Source organism: Babylonia areolata, chromosome 23, assembly GCF_041734735.1.
Source record: "Babylonia areolata isolate BAREFJ2019XMU chromosome 23, ASM4173473v1, whole genome shotgun sequence".
In the NCBI taxonomy this organism is placed as follows: Eukaryota; Metazoa; Mollusca; class Gastropoda; order Neogastropoda; family Buccinidae; genus Babylonia; species Babylonia areolata.
The window spans coordinates 1,364,070-1,377,294 of NC_134898.1; the positions used below are offsets into that span (position 1 = coordinate 1,364,070).

At 43.0% G+C, this 13,225-nt stretch overlaps 3 protein-coding genes and 1 long non-coding RNA gene across 4 annotated transcripts in view; 3 read left to right on the forward strand and 1 right to left on the reverse strand.

Annotated features, from left to right (window-relative positions):
* LOC143297834 (RING finger protein 17-like) overlaps window positions 1–4,113 on the forward strand; it is a 68,142-nt gene extending 64,029 nt beyond the window's left edge. The window contains exons 40-41 of the mRNA XM_076610351.1: window positions 2,150–2,259; window positions 3,607–4,113. Of these exons, the coding sequence (XP_076466466.1) occupies window positions 2,150–2,259; window positions 3,607–3,688 (192 nt within the window). The 3' untranslated portion in view covers window positions 3,689–4,113. The remainder of the gene's footprint in view (window positions 1–2,149; window positions 2,260–3,606) is intronic.
* Window positions 4,114–5,323: 1,210 nt separating this feature from the next.
* Window positions 5,324–13,225, forward strand: part of LOC143298041 (uncharacterized) — an 18,031-nt gene continuing 10,129 nt past the window's right edge. The window contains exon 1 of the long non-coding RNA XR_013057344.1: window positions 5,324–6,141. This is a non-coding gene — a long non-coding RNA (uncharacterized LOC143298041). The remainder of the gene's footprint in view (window positions 6,142–13,225) is intronic.
* Window positions 7,468–13,048, reverse strand: LOC143297847 (uncharacterized). Its single transcript, XM_076610368.1, has 4 exons — window positions 13,016–13,048; window positions 12,082–12,336; window positions 10,856–10,991; window positions 7,468–8,891 (listed from the first exon to the last, which is right to left on the reverse strand). Exons 1-4 carry the CDS (start codon window positions 13,046–13,048, stop codon window positions 8,575–8,577), a joined length of 741 nt encoding a protein of 246 aa, XP_076466483.1. The 3' UTR covers window positions 7,468–8,574.
* LOC143298243 (uncharacterized) overlaps window positions 13,200–13,225 on the forward strand; it is an 8,957-nt gene continuing 8,931 nt past the window's right edge. The window contains exon 1 of the mRNA XM_076611059.1: window positions 13,200–13,219. Within this exon, the coding sequence (XP_076467174.1) occupies window positions 13,200–13,219 (20 nt within the window). The remainder of the gene's footprint in view (window positions 13,220–13,225) is intronic.

Below are 13,225 nucleotides of genomic sequence, written 5' to 3' on the forward strand. Positions count from 1 at the left end.
TGTGTGTACCTGGCCAAACACCGCATCCTTATCAAGGTGGGTCTGTGTATGTGTGTGTACCTGGCCAAACACCGCATCCTTATCAAGGTGTGTGTGTCTACCTGGCCAAACACCGCATCCTGATAGGTGGGTCTGTGTGTGTGTGCGTCTACCTGGCCAAACACCGCGTCCTTATAAAGGTGGGTGTGTGTGTGTGTGTCTACCTGGCCAAACACTGCGTCCTTATAAAGGTGGGTGTGTGTGTGTGTGTACCTGGCCAAACACCGCGTCCTTATAAAGGTGGGTCTGTGTGTGTGTGTGTACCTGGCCAAACACCGCATCCTTATAAAGGTGGGTCTGTGTATGTGTGTCTACCTGGCCAAACACCGCATCCTCATCAAGATGTGTGTGTGTCTACCTGGCAAACACCGCGTCCTTATCAAAGTGTGTTTGTGTGTACCTGGCCAAACGCCGCATCCTCATCAAGGTTTGTGTGTATTGGGCAAGACATTTTCCTCTGTTATCAAATTCTGGCTGAGATAGTTGGGACAGCAGTTGCCTCCTCTGCTGTTGTGATGGTCATAGTTGGACATGACTATCATATATTTTTTGCGTGTCTAACACATCATGGAAGACAATTTTCAATGTATTATGCAGGTCCAAAATTACATAAAGACCTTGCTGAAGAAGTATGTTGCACCATAATCTGATTTCCATTTCTGCAGTTAAACTAATCACTAAATGCCAAAAATGGTAAATTGAAAATGTTCTTGAGTTGAGCATGTTATTCGTAGCAACACGTGTGACCATGATCATACTGACCTGTGTGTGTGTGTGAACAGGAAATTATGTATTTAGGACAATCATTGTAGCAGTGATTGTGACCATGATCATACTGACCTCTGTGTGTGTGAACAGGAAACGATGTATTTAGGACAGTCATTGTAGCAGTGATTGTGACCATATCATACTGACCTGTGTGTGTGTGTGTGTGTGTGTGAACTGGAAACGATGTATTTAAGACAGTCATTGTAGCAATGATTGTGACCATATCATACTGACCTGTGTGTGTGTGAACAGGAAACGATGTATTCAGGACAGTCATTGTAGCAGTGATTGTGACCATGATCATACTGACCTGTGTGTGTGTGAACAGGAAACGATGTATTCAGGACAGTCATTGTAGCAGTGATTGTGACCATATCATACTGACCTGTGTGTGTGTGAACAGGAAACGATGTATTCAGGACAGTCATTGTAGCAGTGATTGTGACCATATCATACTGACCTGTGTGTGTGTGTGTGTGTGTGAACAGGAAACAATGTATTTAGGACAGTCATTGTAGCAGTGATTGTGACCATATCATACTGACCTGTGTGTGTGTGTGAACAGGAAACGATGTATTTAGGACAGTCATTGTAGCAATGATTGTGACCATATCATACTGACCTGTGTGTGTGTGTGTGAACAGGAAACGATGTATTTAAGACAGTCATTGTAGCAGTGATTGTGACCATATCATACTGACCTGTGTGTGTGTGTGTGAACAGGAAACGATGTATTTAAGACAGTCATTGTAGCAGTGATTGTGACCATATCATACTGACCTGTGTGTGTGTGTGAACAGGAAACGATGTATTTAGGACAGTCATTGTAGCAATGATTGTGACCATATCATACTGACCTGTGTGTGTGTGTGTGAACAGGAAACGATGTATTTAAGACAGTCATTGTAGCAGTGATTGTGACCATATCATACTGACCTGTGTGTGTGTGTGTGAACAGGAAACGATGTATTTAAGACAGTCATTGTAGCAGTGATTGTGACCATATCATACTGACCTGTGTGTGTGTGTGTGAACAGGAAACGATGTATTTAAGACAGTCATTGTAGCAGTGATTGTGACCATATCATACTGACCTGTGTGTGTGTGAACAGGAAATGATGTATTTAGGACAGTCATTGTAGCAGTGATTGTGACCATGATCATACTGACCTGTGTGTGTGTGAACAGGAAACGATGTATTTAAGACAGTCATTGTAGCAGTGATTGTGACCATGATCATACTGACCTGTGTGTGTGTGAACAGGAAACGATGTATTTAGGACAGTCATTGTAGCAGTGATTGTGACCATGATCATACTGACCTGTGTGTGTGTGTGAACAGGAAACGATGCCACTGACAGTGGAGCTGTATGACAGAGAGGAAGGGATGTCACTCTCCTATGGGGCAGTCATCCAGAAAGGGCTTGTGGCCATCCCACAGCAAGATGAGTGGTGAGTGGAGTGGATTGTGTTACAATGTATTGCATGGTACTGTACTGTATTGGAAGGTATTGTATTACTTTTTGTCTCAACAGATTTCTCTGTGTAAAATTTGGGCTGCTCTCCCTGTGGAGAGCACATCATCACATTGCAGCACCTTTCTTTTTTTTTTTCTGCAAATGTGTTTGTTTCAAAATGTAATTTAAAAGACTTTCACCAGGGACAATCCTTTTGTTGCTGTGTGTGTTCTTTCACTGTATGTAAAGTGAATGCTTCACACAGGACTTTGTTTCAGGTTTGATCCGAAAGACAAATGAGTGGATCAAGTGCTGACTGCAAAACTGGTACATGAACAGAAATGGGTCAAATATTAAAGTGGTTTGGAACATACAGCTGTTAAGCATTCAAGTGTTTCATTTTACTGTTAAAGATGGAAAGTGTCTTGATGGTTTTTGTGTTCTGATGTCTGTATGGACCCTTGTTGATGTTCACTGCATCAAACATTGATCAGCTCAGCAGTGACAGATGTCTGTATGGACCGTTGTTGATGTTCACTGCATCAAACCTTGATCAGCTCAGCAGCGACAGATGTCTGCATGGACCCTTGTTGATGTTCACTGCATCAAACATTGATCAGCTCAGCAGTGACAGATGTCTGTATGGACCGTTGTTGATGTTCACTGCATCAAACATTGATCAGCTCAGCAGTGACAGATGTCTGTATGGACCGTTGTTGATGTTCACTGCATCAAACCTTGATCAGCTCAGCAGTGACAGATGTCTGTATGGACCGTTGTTGATGTTCACTGCATCAAACCTTGATCAGCTCAGCAGTGACAGATGTCTGTATGGACCCTTGTTGATGTTCACTGCATCAAACATTGATCAGGTCAGCAGTGACAGATGTCTGTATGGACCCTTGTTGATGTTCATTGCATCAAACATTGATCAGCTCAGCAGTGACAGATGTCTGTATGGACCGTTGTTGATGTTCACTGCATCAAACATTGATCAGCTCAGCAGTGACAGATGTCTGTATGGACCGTTGTTGATGTTCACTGCATCAAACCTTGATCAGCTCAGCAGTGACAGATGTCTGTATGGACCGTTGTTGATGTTCACTGCATCAAACATTGATCAGGTCAGCAGTGACAGATGTCTGTATGGACCGTTGTTGATGTTCACTGCATCAAACCTTGATCAGCTCAGCAGTGACAGATGTCTGTATGGACCGTTGTTGATGTTCACTGCATCATTGATCAGCTCAGCAGTGACAGATGTCTGTATGGACCGTTGTTGATGTTCACTGCATCAAACATTGATCAGCTCAGCAGTGACAGATGTCTGGGTGTGTTGCAGTCCCCGCATCGAGGCAGCTGAAGACCTGACCTCTGACGAAGAAGGATCAACCACTTCCGAATCGCCCACGATGCAGGACTGAGGTGACGCCCGCTGCACCACAGTGACTCCATTGCCGGTGAATCTGGGAGGCGAAGATGTTGTGAGGTGGTTGTGCCATGCTGAGCTGTGGTCAGGGAGGGAGGACGAAGGGATGGAAATCGTCCTTGTTCAGTCAGGTGTGGGGGACGTGGGAATGCTCACCTCTATATGCTGCCACAGGGCAGGTTCAGGAGGTTATGTTGGGGTTTTGTCTCTTATTTATGTACTTTGTATGGTTTTCGTTTCAGTGAGTTTGGAGGTGTTAAGTCTATTTTTTTCTCTTTAACTTTTGACATTTTATAATTATCTTGGTACGTCCAGGGCTGGTGTGTGGAGACTGACAACACACACACTCACAATTTTCTCTCACTCAATGCATGCATCCATTCACACTCTTTGAACTGCGTTTGAATTCTAACACCCACACCCACACATGCGCGGACATGATCTACACGACTTGACGTTGGACCCTTTTGAGCACAAAAATCATTGCCCACACTGATGCTGCCAAGTTTTTGGCATCGTTTTGATTTTCTCCCTTTATTATTATCATTTGTGTTTTGGGATACTTGATACCTTTGCTATAATGACTGAATATGACAGCAGTAAAGATGTATTGTGTTTTGGGGGATACTTGATACCTTTGCTATGACTGAAGATTAGAGCAGATTAGAGATGTATATTATCTTGGATTTTGGTTAGGACAGTATTTGGTTGCAGTTTTTCAGTGTTTCTTAATGATCAGCTTGTATATATTTTTGACTTGTATGAATGGAAATTGGAAATCATTGCAGGTAAAAAAAAAAAAAAAAAAAACTTAATGAAAAAAGACATTACAACAGACATTGGTGTGTTGAGAAGTGTGATATAGGGCGATGAAGCCATTTGCACATTGGAGGAGGAGTGGTTTTGGAAGGGTACTTATTTCTCAGTATTACAGCTCGGTTTACCTCACCACACAATTTGTGTTCACAAAGCCCGGTTTCTTGGTCAGTGTACTGTTTTTGTGCCACAATCTGAAAGGATGGAAAAGAAATAATACCTTGTGTGTGGTTTGAGTTTGGAAAGTTGTGCGTGTTCTTCAGTTGCTTGTTTATGACTACAGTGTTCAATAAAAGCATTGTTCTTTGAGTGGGAGTGGTCATGATGTAAACTGATGTATTATTTATAGTTTTGAATTTTTGTGATTAAATGTTTTAAAAGTAATATAAGAAAAGTAGTTGTAGTGCTCTTCACTGTAACCTCTTTCCACTTTCCAAGTGATATTAGTAACTTCACTGTAACCTCTTTCCAAGTGATATTAGTAACTTCACTATACCTCTTTCCACTTTCCAAGTGATATTAGTAACTTCACTATACCTCTTTCCACTTTCCAAGTGATATTAGTAACTTCACTATACCTCTTTCCACTTTCCAAGTGATATTAGTAACTTCACTATACCTCTTTCCACTTTCCAAGTGATATTAACTTCACTGTAACCTCTTTCCACTTTCCAAGTGATATTAGTAACTTCACTGTAACCACTTTCCAAGTGATATTAGTAACTTCACTGTAACCACTTTCCAAGTGATATTAGTAACTTCACTATACCTCTTTCCACTTTCCAAGTGATATTAATGTTAGAGAGCAGATGGGCAGCACCTGTCTTGTTTTGTGTGTTTGAATTTATTCTCTCCCTCTCTCTGTGCCTGTGCAATGCTCATGGAAAACTAGCATGGATTAGAACAGGTGGATATTTGATTTCCTTTTTTGTCTTTCTTGATACAAGTTCACACCTTTAATATAATTTTAAAGGTGTGAGTTTGTATCATGAAAGACAAAAAAAAAAGGAAATCAAATATCCACCTGTTCTTATCCATTCTGATATTTGATTTACCTTAAGTGCTTAAAAGATATTTGATATAGACTTGTGAAAAATACATACGAACACAAAGAGCTGAGCATAACTCTGAAAGGCTTTTTATTTGAAGGGGGGAAAAATCCATCGTCTGAGGTATGAATACAAATAAACAAAAACTTGCGGAAGGAGAGGTTCAAAACAATCCCGTTACCTATGAGCATGAATGAGAACGGCAGTTAGGTCTTGCACTGGGCTCCTGTTTGATAGCCAGAGGTTTGCACACAGACTGAAAATATTAGCAAACACTGTGTTGTCCTGTCAGATTCATTGTATTTTGGTTGTGAGATTTTCAAACATAATATTGTTTAAACCAAATGTTAGAGTACATGTGGAGCTAGACCCTGGCCGATTTCATCACCAAGCTGGAGACAAAGATCATGGCAGATCAACATACTGTTCAATGATAACCATTCGCCAACCTGTCTTTCACAAGGGTAACAACCAATAGGTAGAAACTAGTTTTGAATGGATCAATTATCACGTTTAGGTTAACACATTTTGACTACCAATGGGTAGAAACCAGTTGTTTTGAATGGATCAATATCACTTTTACGTTAACACATTTTGACTACCAATGGGTAGAAACCAGTTGTTTTTTGAATGGATCAGTTATCACTTACAATGTCGGGAAATATCTGACTATTCATGTGTCAAAAATAATTATATAAGATGAACTTATTGTTTATAAAAATAATTATGAGAAAGTTTTTTTTTTAAAAAGAATACCAAAATGGACATAAAATACACGACCAGTTAATCATGAACGTTTTCATATGGTGACCATAAACTATGATCAATTAATATGATTCATGCAAAAGTGACACCCGAGTTTGGACAGCTGTGTGACTGTACTGTAGCAAAACGGAGACTACAGCTGTGTGACTGTACTGTAGCAAAACGGAGACTACAGCTGTGTGACTGTACTGTAGCAAAACGGAGACTACAGCTGTGTGACTGTACTGTAGCAAAACGGAGACTACAGCTGTGTGACTGTACTGTAGCAAACCGGAGACTACAGCTGTGTGACTGTACTGTAGCAAACCGGAGACTACAGCTGTGTGACTGTACTGTAGCAAACCGGAGACTACAGCTGTGTGACTATACTGTAGCAGAACGGAGACTACAGCTGTGTGACTGTACTGTAGCAAACCGGAGACTACAGCTGTGTGACTGTACTGTAGCAAACCGGAGACTACAGCTGTGTGACTGTACTGTAGCAGAACGGAGACTACAGTGTGACTGTACTGTAGCAGAACGGAGACTACAGCTGTGTGACTGTACTGTAGCAAAACGGAGACTACAGCTGTGTGACTGTACTGTAGCAAAACGGAGACTACAGCTGTGTGACTGTACTGTAGCAAAACGGAGACTACAGCTGTGTGACTGTACTGTAGCAAAACGGAGACTACAGCTGTGTGACTGTACTGTAGCAAAACGGAGACTACAGCTGTGTGACTATACTGTAGCAGAACGGAGACTACAGCTGTGTGACTGTACTGTAGCAAACCGGAGACTACAGCTGTGTGACTGTACTGTAGCAAAACGGAGACTACAGCTGTGTGACTGTACTGTAGCAAAACGGAGACTACAGCTGTGTGACTGTACTGTAGCAAAACGGAGACTACAGCTGTGTGACTGTACTGTAGCAAAACGGAGACTACAGCTGTGTGACTGTACTGTAGCAAAACGGAGACTACAGCTGTGTGACTGTACTGTAGCAAACCGGAGACTACAGCTGTGTGACTGTACTGTAGCAAAACGGAGACTACAGCTGTGTGACTATACTGTAGCAAAACGGAGACTACAGCTGTGTGACTGTACTGTAGCAGAACGGAGACTACAGCTGTGTGACTATACTGTAGCAAAACGGAGACTACAGCTGTGTGACTGTACTGTAGCAAAACGGAGACTACAGCTGTGTGACTGTACTGTAGCAAAACGGAGACTACAGCTGTGTGACTGTACTGTAGCAAAACGGAGACCGACAGAAGGGCAGAGGGGAAGATGTACACGTGTGTTAGTGTACAGGTGAGAGATACACATTACCAAAAACTAAGCAGCATGTCTCGGACATTTGTGATTTCTCATGAAATCTTGAAATTGATGAAATCTGTACCAATGAAATTTAAATCATTTTGAAAAACAAAAAAAAATGTTGTGAATCACACAACTACAAACTATGGCTGAAGCATTCCAATGATTCAAGATATTATTTATGGAATAGAAAAACAATGAAAATGATTCTACAAATTACAGTTCCCTGATCTGTAAGATTCTTGGCAGACATGACCAGGATTTCTTTGCTGCAAAAGTATTAGCCAGTTTTGTATAATACAGTAATATGATACGACAAACAAATATAATACTCAAAAGAGCATGTCTCATTTCTTAAGAAAACATGGAAACATTTCGTTACATGAATGGATAAAGGAAGACAGCTGCATACCCAAGTTCTTGCTTTATCTGGAACGCAAGATAAAGACCAGTTGCTACTTATTAACTTATTTCAATGGAAACTGGTGGAACAATACAGCTTATTTGATTACTTATTTTGATGGAAACTGGTGAGAGCAATAGGTCGACCTTACTGGATGTAAGACAAAAATCAACCTAACTGAATATAAGACAAAGTGTTTTCACTTATTTTTTTCTACTTATTTTGATGGAAACTGGTGGAATAATAGTCTGTCAACTTCATTGTGCTAGAAGTATTGAACGTAATGAAACAGTTATCGCTTATTTGATTACTTATTTTGATGGAAACTGGTTTGGGCAATAGAAGGTCAACCTTACTGAATTTAAGACAAAGATCAACCTCACTGAGTATAAGAGAAAGCGCTCTCATTGATTTACTTTTGATGGAAAGTGGTGGAACAACATAAGATCAACTTTACTGAGTGAAAAGCAAACTGTTCTCACCTATATTTTGATGGAAACTGGCAGAAACAAGATTAAAATCAATTTATGAAGAACCGTCCCCGATCCTTCAGGAGCACGAACAGTAGTAGGAGGGGCAGTAGTGGCGGGCACAGTTGGCACGGCACCAATCATCCATGGTGACCCTCCCCGCGAACACACCGCCTGCACGGCACTGCTTACCCCCCTCCGTGCTGGGCTTTGCAGTCGGCTTGGGCCCAGGGGTGGCTGGGCGGGGAGTGTCGGGGGCTGTGGGGCTGTCGGTGGCCGGTTTGGGTTCGGACCCAGAGGTGATGGCGATGTCCGCGCAGTTGACGAAGTTTTCCTGGTGACCGCAGCCGATACAGCACCGGCCTGATGGCCCGCTGTCACAACCCCAGCTGTTGCCTGGAGACATATCAACAGTCAATGTGATTGGTTCAGTCGTTCTCTGTCCCAAGGGACATCACCATAACGACACGTCAACAGTCAGTGTGATTGGTTCGTTCATTCTGTGTCCCAAGGGACATCACCATAACGACACGTCAACAGTGTGATTGGTTCGTTCATTCTGTGTCCCAAGGGACATCACCATAACGACACGTCAACAGTCAGTGTGATTGGTTCGTTCATTCTGTGTCCCAAGGGACACCACCATAATGACACGTCAACAGTCAGTGTGATTGGCTCAGTCATTCTGTGTCCCAAGGGACATCACCATAACGACATGTCAACAGTCAGTGTGATTGGTTCAGTCATTCTGTGTCCCAAGGGACATCACCATAACGACACGTCAACAGTCAGTGTGATTGGTTCAGTCATTCTGTGTCCCAAGGGACATCACCATAACGACACGTCAACAGTCAGTGTGATTGGTTCAGTCATTCTGTGTCCCAAGGGACATCACCATAACGACACGTCAACAGTGTGATTGGTTCAGTCATTCTGTGTCCCAAGGGACAGCACCATCACGACACGTCAACAGTCAGTGTGATTGGTTCAGTCATTCTGTGTCCCAAGGGACAACAATATAACGACATGTCAACAGTCAGTGTGATTGGTTCAGTCATTCTGTGTCCCAAGGGACAACAATATAACAACATGTCAACAGTCAATACAACAATATAACGACACGTCACAACAATATAACGACATTTCAACAGTCAATACAACAATATAACGACACGTCAACAGTCAATACAACACCATAACACGTCAACAGTCAATACAACAATATAACACGTCAACAGTCAGTACAACAATATAACGACACGTCAACAGTCAATACAACACCATAACACGTCAACAGTCAATACAACAATATAACGACACGTCAACAGTCAGTACAACAATATAACGACACGTCAACAGTACAACAATATAACATGTCAACAGTCAATACAACACCATAACGACACGTCAACAGTCAGTACAACAATATAACGACACGTCAACAGTACAACAATATAACGACATGTCAACAGTCAATACAACACCATAACGACACGTCAACAGTCAGTACAACAATATAACGACACGTCAACAGTCAATACAACACCATAACGACACGTCAACAGTCAATACAACACCATAACGACACGTCAACAGTCAGTACAACAATATAACGACACGTCAACAGTCAGTACAACACCATAACGACACAACAGTCAATACAACACCATAACGACATGTCAACAGTCAGTACAACACCATAACGACACGTCAACAGTACAACAATATAACGACACGTCAACAGTCAGTACAACAATATAACGACACGTCAACAGTCAGTACAACACCATAACGACACGTCAACAGTCAATACAACACCATAACGACATGCCAACAGTCAGTACAACACCATAACGACACGTCAACAGTCAGTACAACAATATAACGACACGTCAACAGTCAATACAACAATATAACGACACGTCAACAGTCAGTACAACACCATAACGACACGTCAACAGTCAATACAACAATATAACGACACGTCAACAGTCAGTACAACACCATAACGAAGCAGGACTATGAACCAGGTTGTTGTTGAACACTGGATCATTTGTCCAACACGTAATCAGTTCTGCCACAGTGCCCTCCTCACCCCGCCCCCTCCACAATACCCCCACCCCACCCCTTTTTTTTTTTTTTAACCCTTCTGTGGCGTTCCGGTTATACACTAAACACAGTCCGGGTTTTTGTTGTTTGTTTACGTGTGTGTGTATGTGTGCTGATGTGACAAACAATGTGGACAGACCGTTAAAAGAACAGGTTTCTCTGGTCAGCGGAGCTTTTATAATAGTTCACCTTCAACTGTTCTGTATCACTGGATCAATATCATTTCTGATCCACACACACACACACGGTACCTGTGTTGTAGGTCCACTGCAGCACACACTGTGTGCACGTGACATCCGAGGGCAGCTGCAGCCTGACGTGTTTGGTGTCCACCTTGCTGTCAATGTAGAACTTCTGGCCCAGGTCCTCTCCGCTCGGCCCCACGAACTGTGCACAGTCAGATACACAGGTGGTTGTTATTGTCTGTCTTTCGCTGCTGCTGTTCTTGTATACATGCTGGGCATGTTCTTGTTTACATAATCCACCGAACGCTGGTATGGGTTACATGATCTTTAACGTGCGCATATGATCTGCACAAGCAGGTCTACACATATGTTGAAACACATATGGGAAACACATATGGGAAAAATCTCCATCCTTTACCCACCAGGCACTGTTACCGAGATTCGAACCCGGGACCGTCAGATTGAAAGTCTAACGTATTAATCACTCGGCTATTGCGCCCGTCATATAAAATGATAATATCGGCTTCCAAGCATGGATTTGTGTTATGCTTCTTGTTCCATAATGTCTGTCTGTCTGTCCCTCTCTCTGTCTGTCTCTCTCTGTCTTTTCCTGTGTGTGCCCTCTCTCCATCTCTCTGCTGCAAGCAAGCACGTGAGTAACACCGCACCACAGACAGGAGAACCACACAACACAAAACGTATGTAAGTAAGACAGTCAGTCGTGTCCGACTGTGACCATCAGAACAGCAGAGGAGGAAACTGCATTCCAGACAATCTGAGTTAGAATTTGGTCATAGCGGAGAGTGTCTTGCCCAAGTTACACCCCCCACTCTCTCAGCCAAGAGAGTTTTAGGACAGTCTGTGTTGGGATGGTTCCCAAAGGCCAACTAGCCCCCAAGGCTGCAGCACAAAGAGCCAGTGCAATCTTGCCTTCTAGTTGGAGAGTCATAGTCCTACACAAAAGACTTAGCTGTAAACGACTTCCCGCTGCAATGGATAAACCATTAATCATACAGCTCCCACCGTTGGCCCAAATGCAAGGTGATGTCAACCTGTGATATAAGTTGAGCGTTGACCTACACACACAGTACAAAACAGATACATACGTTGGCCCTACACACACAATACACTACCATATACATACGTTAGCCTAAACACGCAATACACAACCATATACATACGTTTGCCTACACACACAATACACAACCATATATATACGTTTGCCTAAACACGCAATACACAACCATATACATACGTTTGCCTACACACGCAACACACAACCATATACATACGCTGAGCACGTGCTGATCGAGACAGTCGTGGGTGACGGCCTTCTTGACGTTGTTGTTGGGGCACAGCTTGAAGACGAAATAGCCCAGGTGGTTGGCGGTGATCTTGACGTCCACAGGGATGACCTGGCCCTGGCGGTACGTCCTCACGATGACTCCGTTGGCGTACACCCCGCCAGCCTCGTTCTCGCGGGGCTGGGGGGCGTCGTATGGGTCACCGCACACCCCGCACCTGCCCTCGTTCTTCAGCCACTGCCGCTGTGACACCAGTCAGTGATGACGTCAGTTCTCAGTTTTAAAAAGAGGTGTCGAAAGCTTGGCACACACAAACACACAAGCTCGCACCCATGGAACACACACACACACACACACACACACACACACACACACATATATATATATATATATATACGTTCTGCCCTCAGGGCAGTATAGGTCGTATAGGTAATATTCACCAGTAAAGGAAGGCCAAATCTTCTCCTGCCACCGTTTTAAACTTTACCCAACCCAAATCAGCTTCCCGTTCAAACATGGCCGCGCGCGATGTGTGTGTGTGTGTGTGTGTGTGTGTGTGTGTGTGTGTGTGTGTGTGAGAGAGAGATACAAAGACAGAGAGAGACCGAGAAAGATCCGGAAAATCTTCGCACTCGCACTGCGGGAAGAATCTTCGTCGTTCAAGCTTTACACAAAGACGTGGGAAACGTTTTAATTGATTTAACACGGATCAGGGTCACGCCTTTACATTAACACACACCCCTTCCTGCCTGACTAACACGTTAGTGCACTGACTTTTCTCTTCCTTTCTTCCTTTCTTCCTTTCTTTCTCTTTAACTCGTTGAGCCCTGCGCCAGAGCACTGCTCTGGCTTCAAGCTTTGTCTCATCAAAACAGTTTCCATGTTCCTGCTCGAGCATAACCCTAAAGAAAAGGGAACTTACTTGTAGACAGCAATTCTGGGTGTGTCCACACATGATTTGGACGGAGGGAAAACCGTATATTTTATGTGTGTTTTTTTTCTGCATCACTACGGCGTGAAAAGCCTGGTGAACCTGTAAACTGCCCAGGCTTGAATGGGTTAAAAGCTGATGTGGTAACAATGGGTCAAAAGCTGATGTGGTAACAATGGGTCAAAAGCTGATGTGGTAACA

Bases quoted from the DNA above. Each gene is read 5' to 3' on its own strand.
- LOC143297847 (XM_076610368.1), bottom strand. From the start codon at position 13,048: ATGTGTGGACACACCCAGAATTGCTGTCTACAA. The intron at 12,337-13,015 runs GTAAGTTCCCTT...CTGGTGTCACAG, and splicing joins CCCAGAATTGCTGTCTACAA to CGGCAGTGGCTGAAGAACGA. The intron at 8,892-10,855 runs GTACCGTGTGTG...ATATGTCTCCAG, and splicing joins GCAGTGGACCTACAACACAG to GCAACAGCTGGGGTTGTGAC.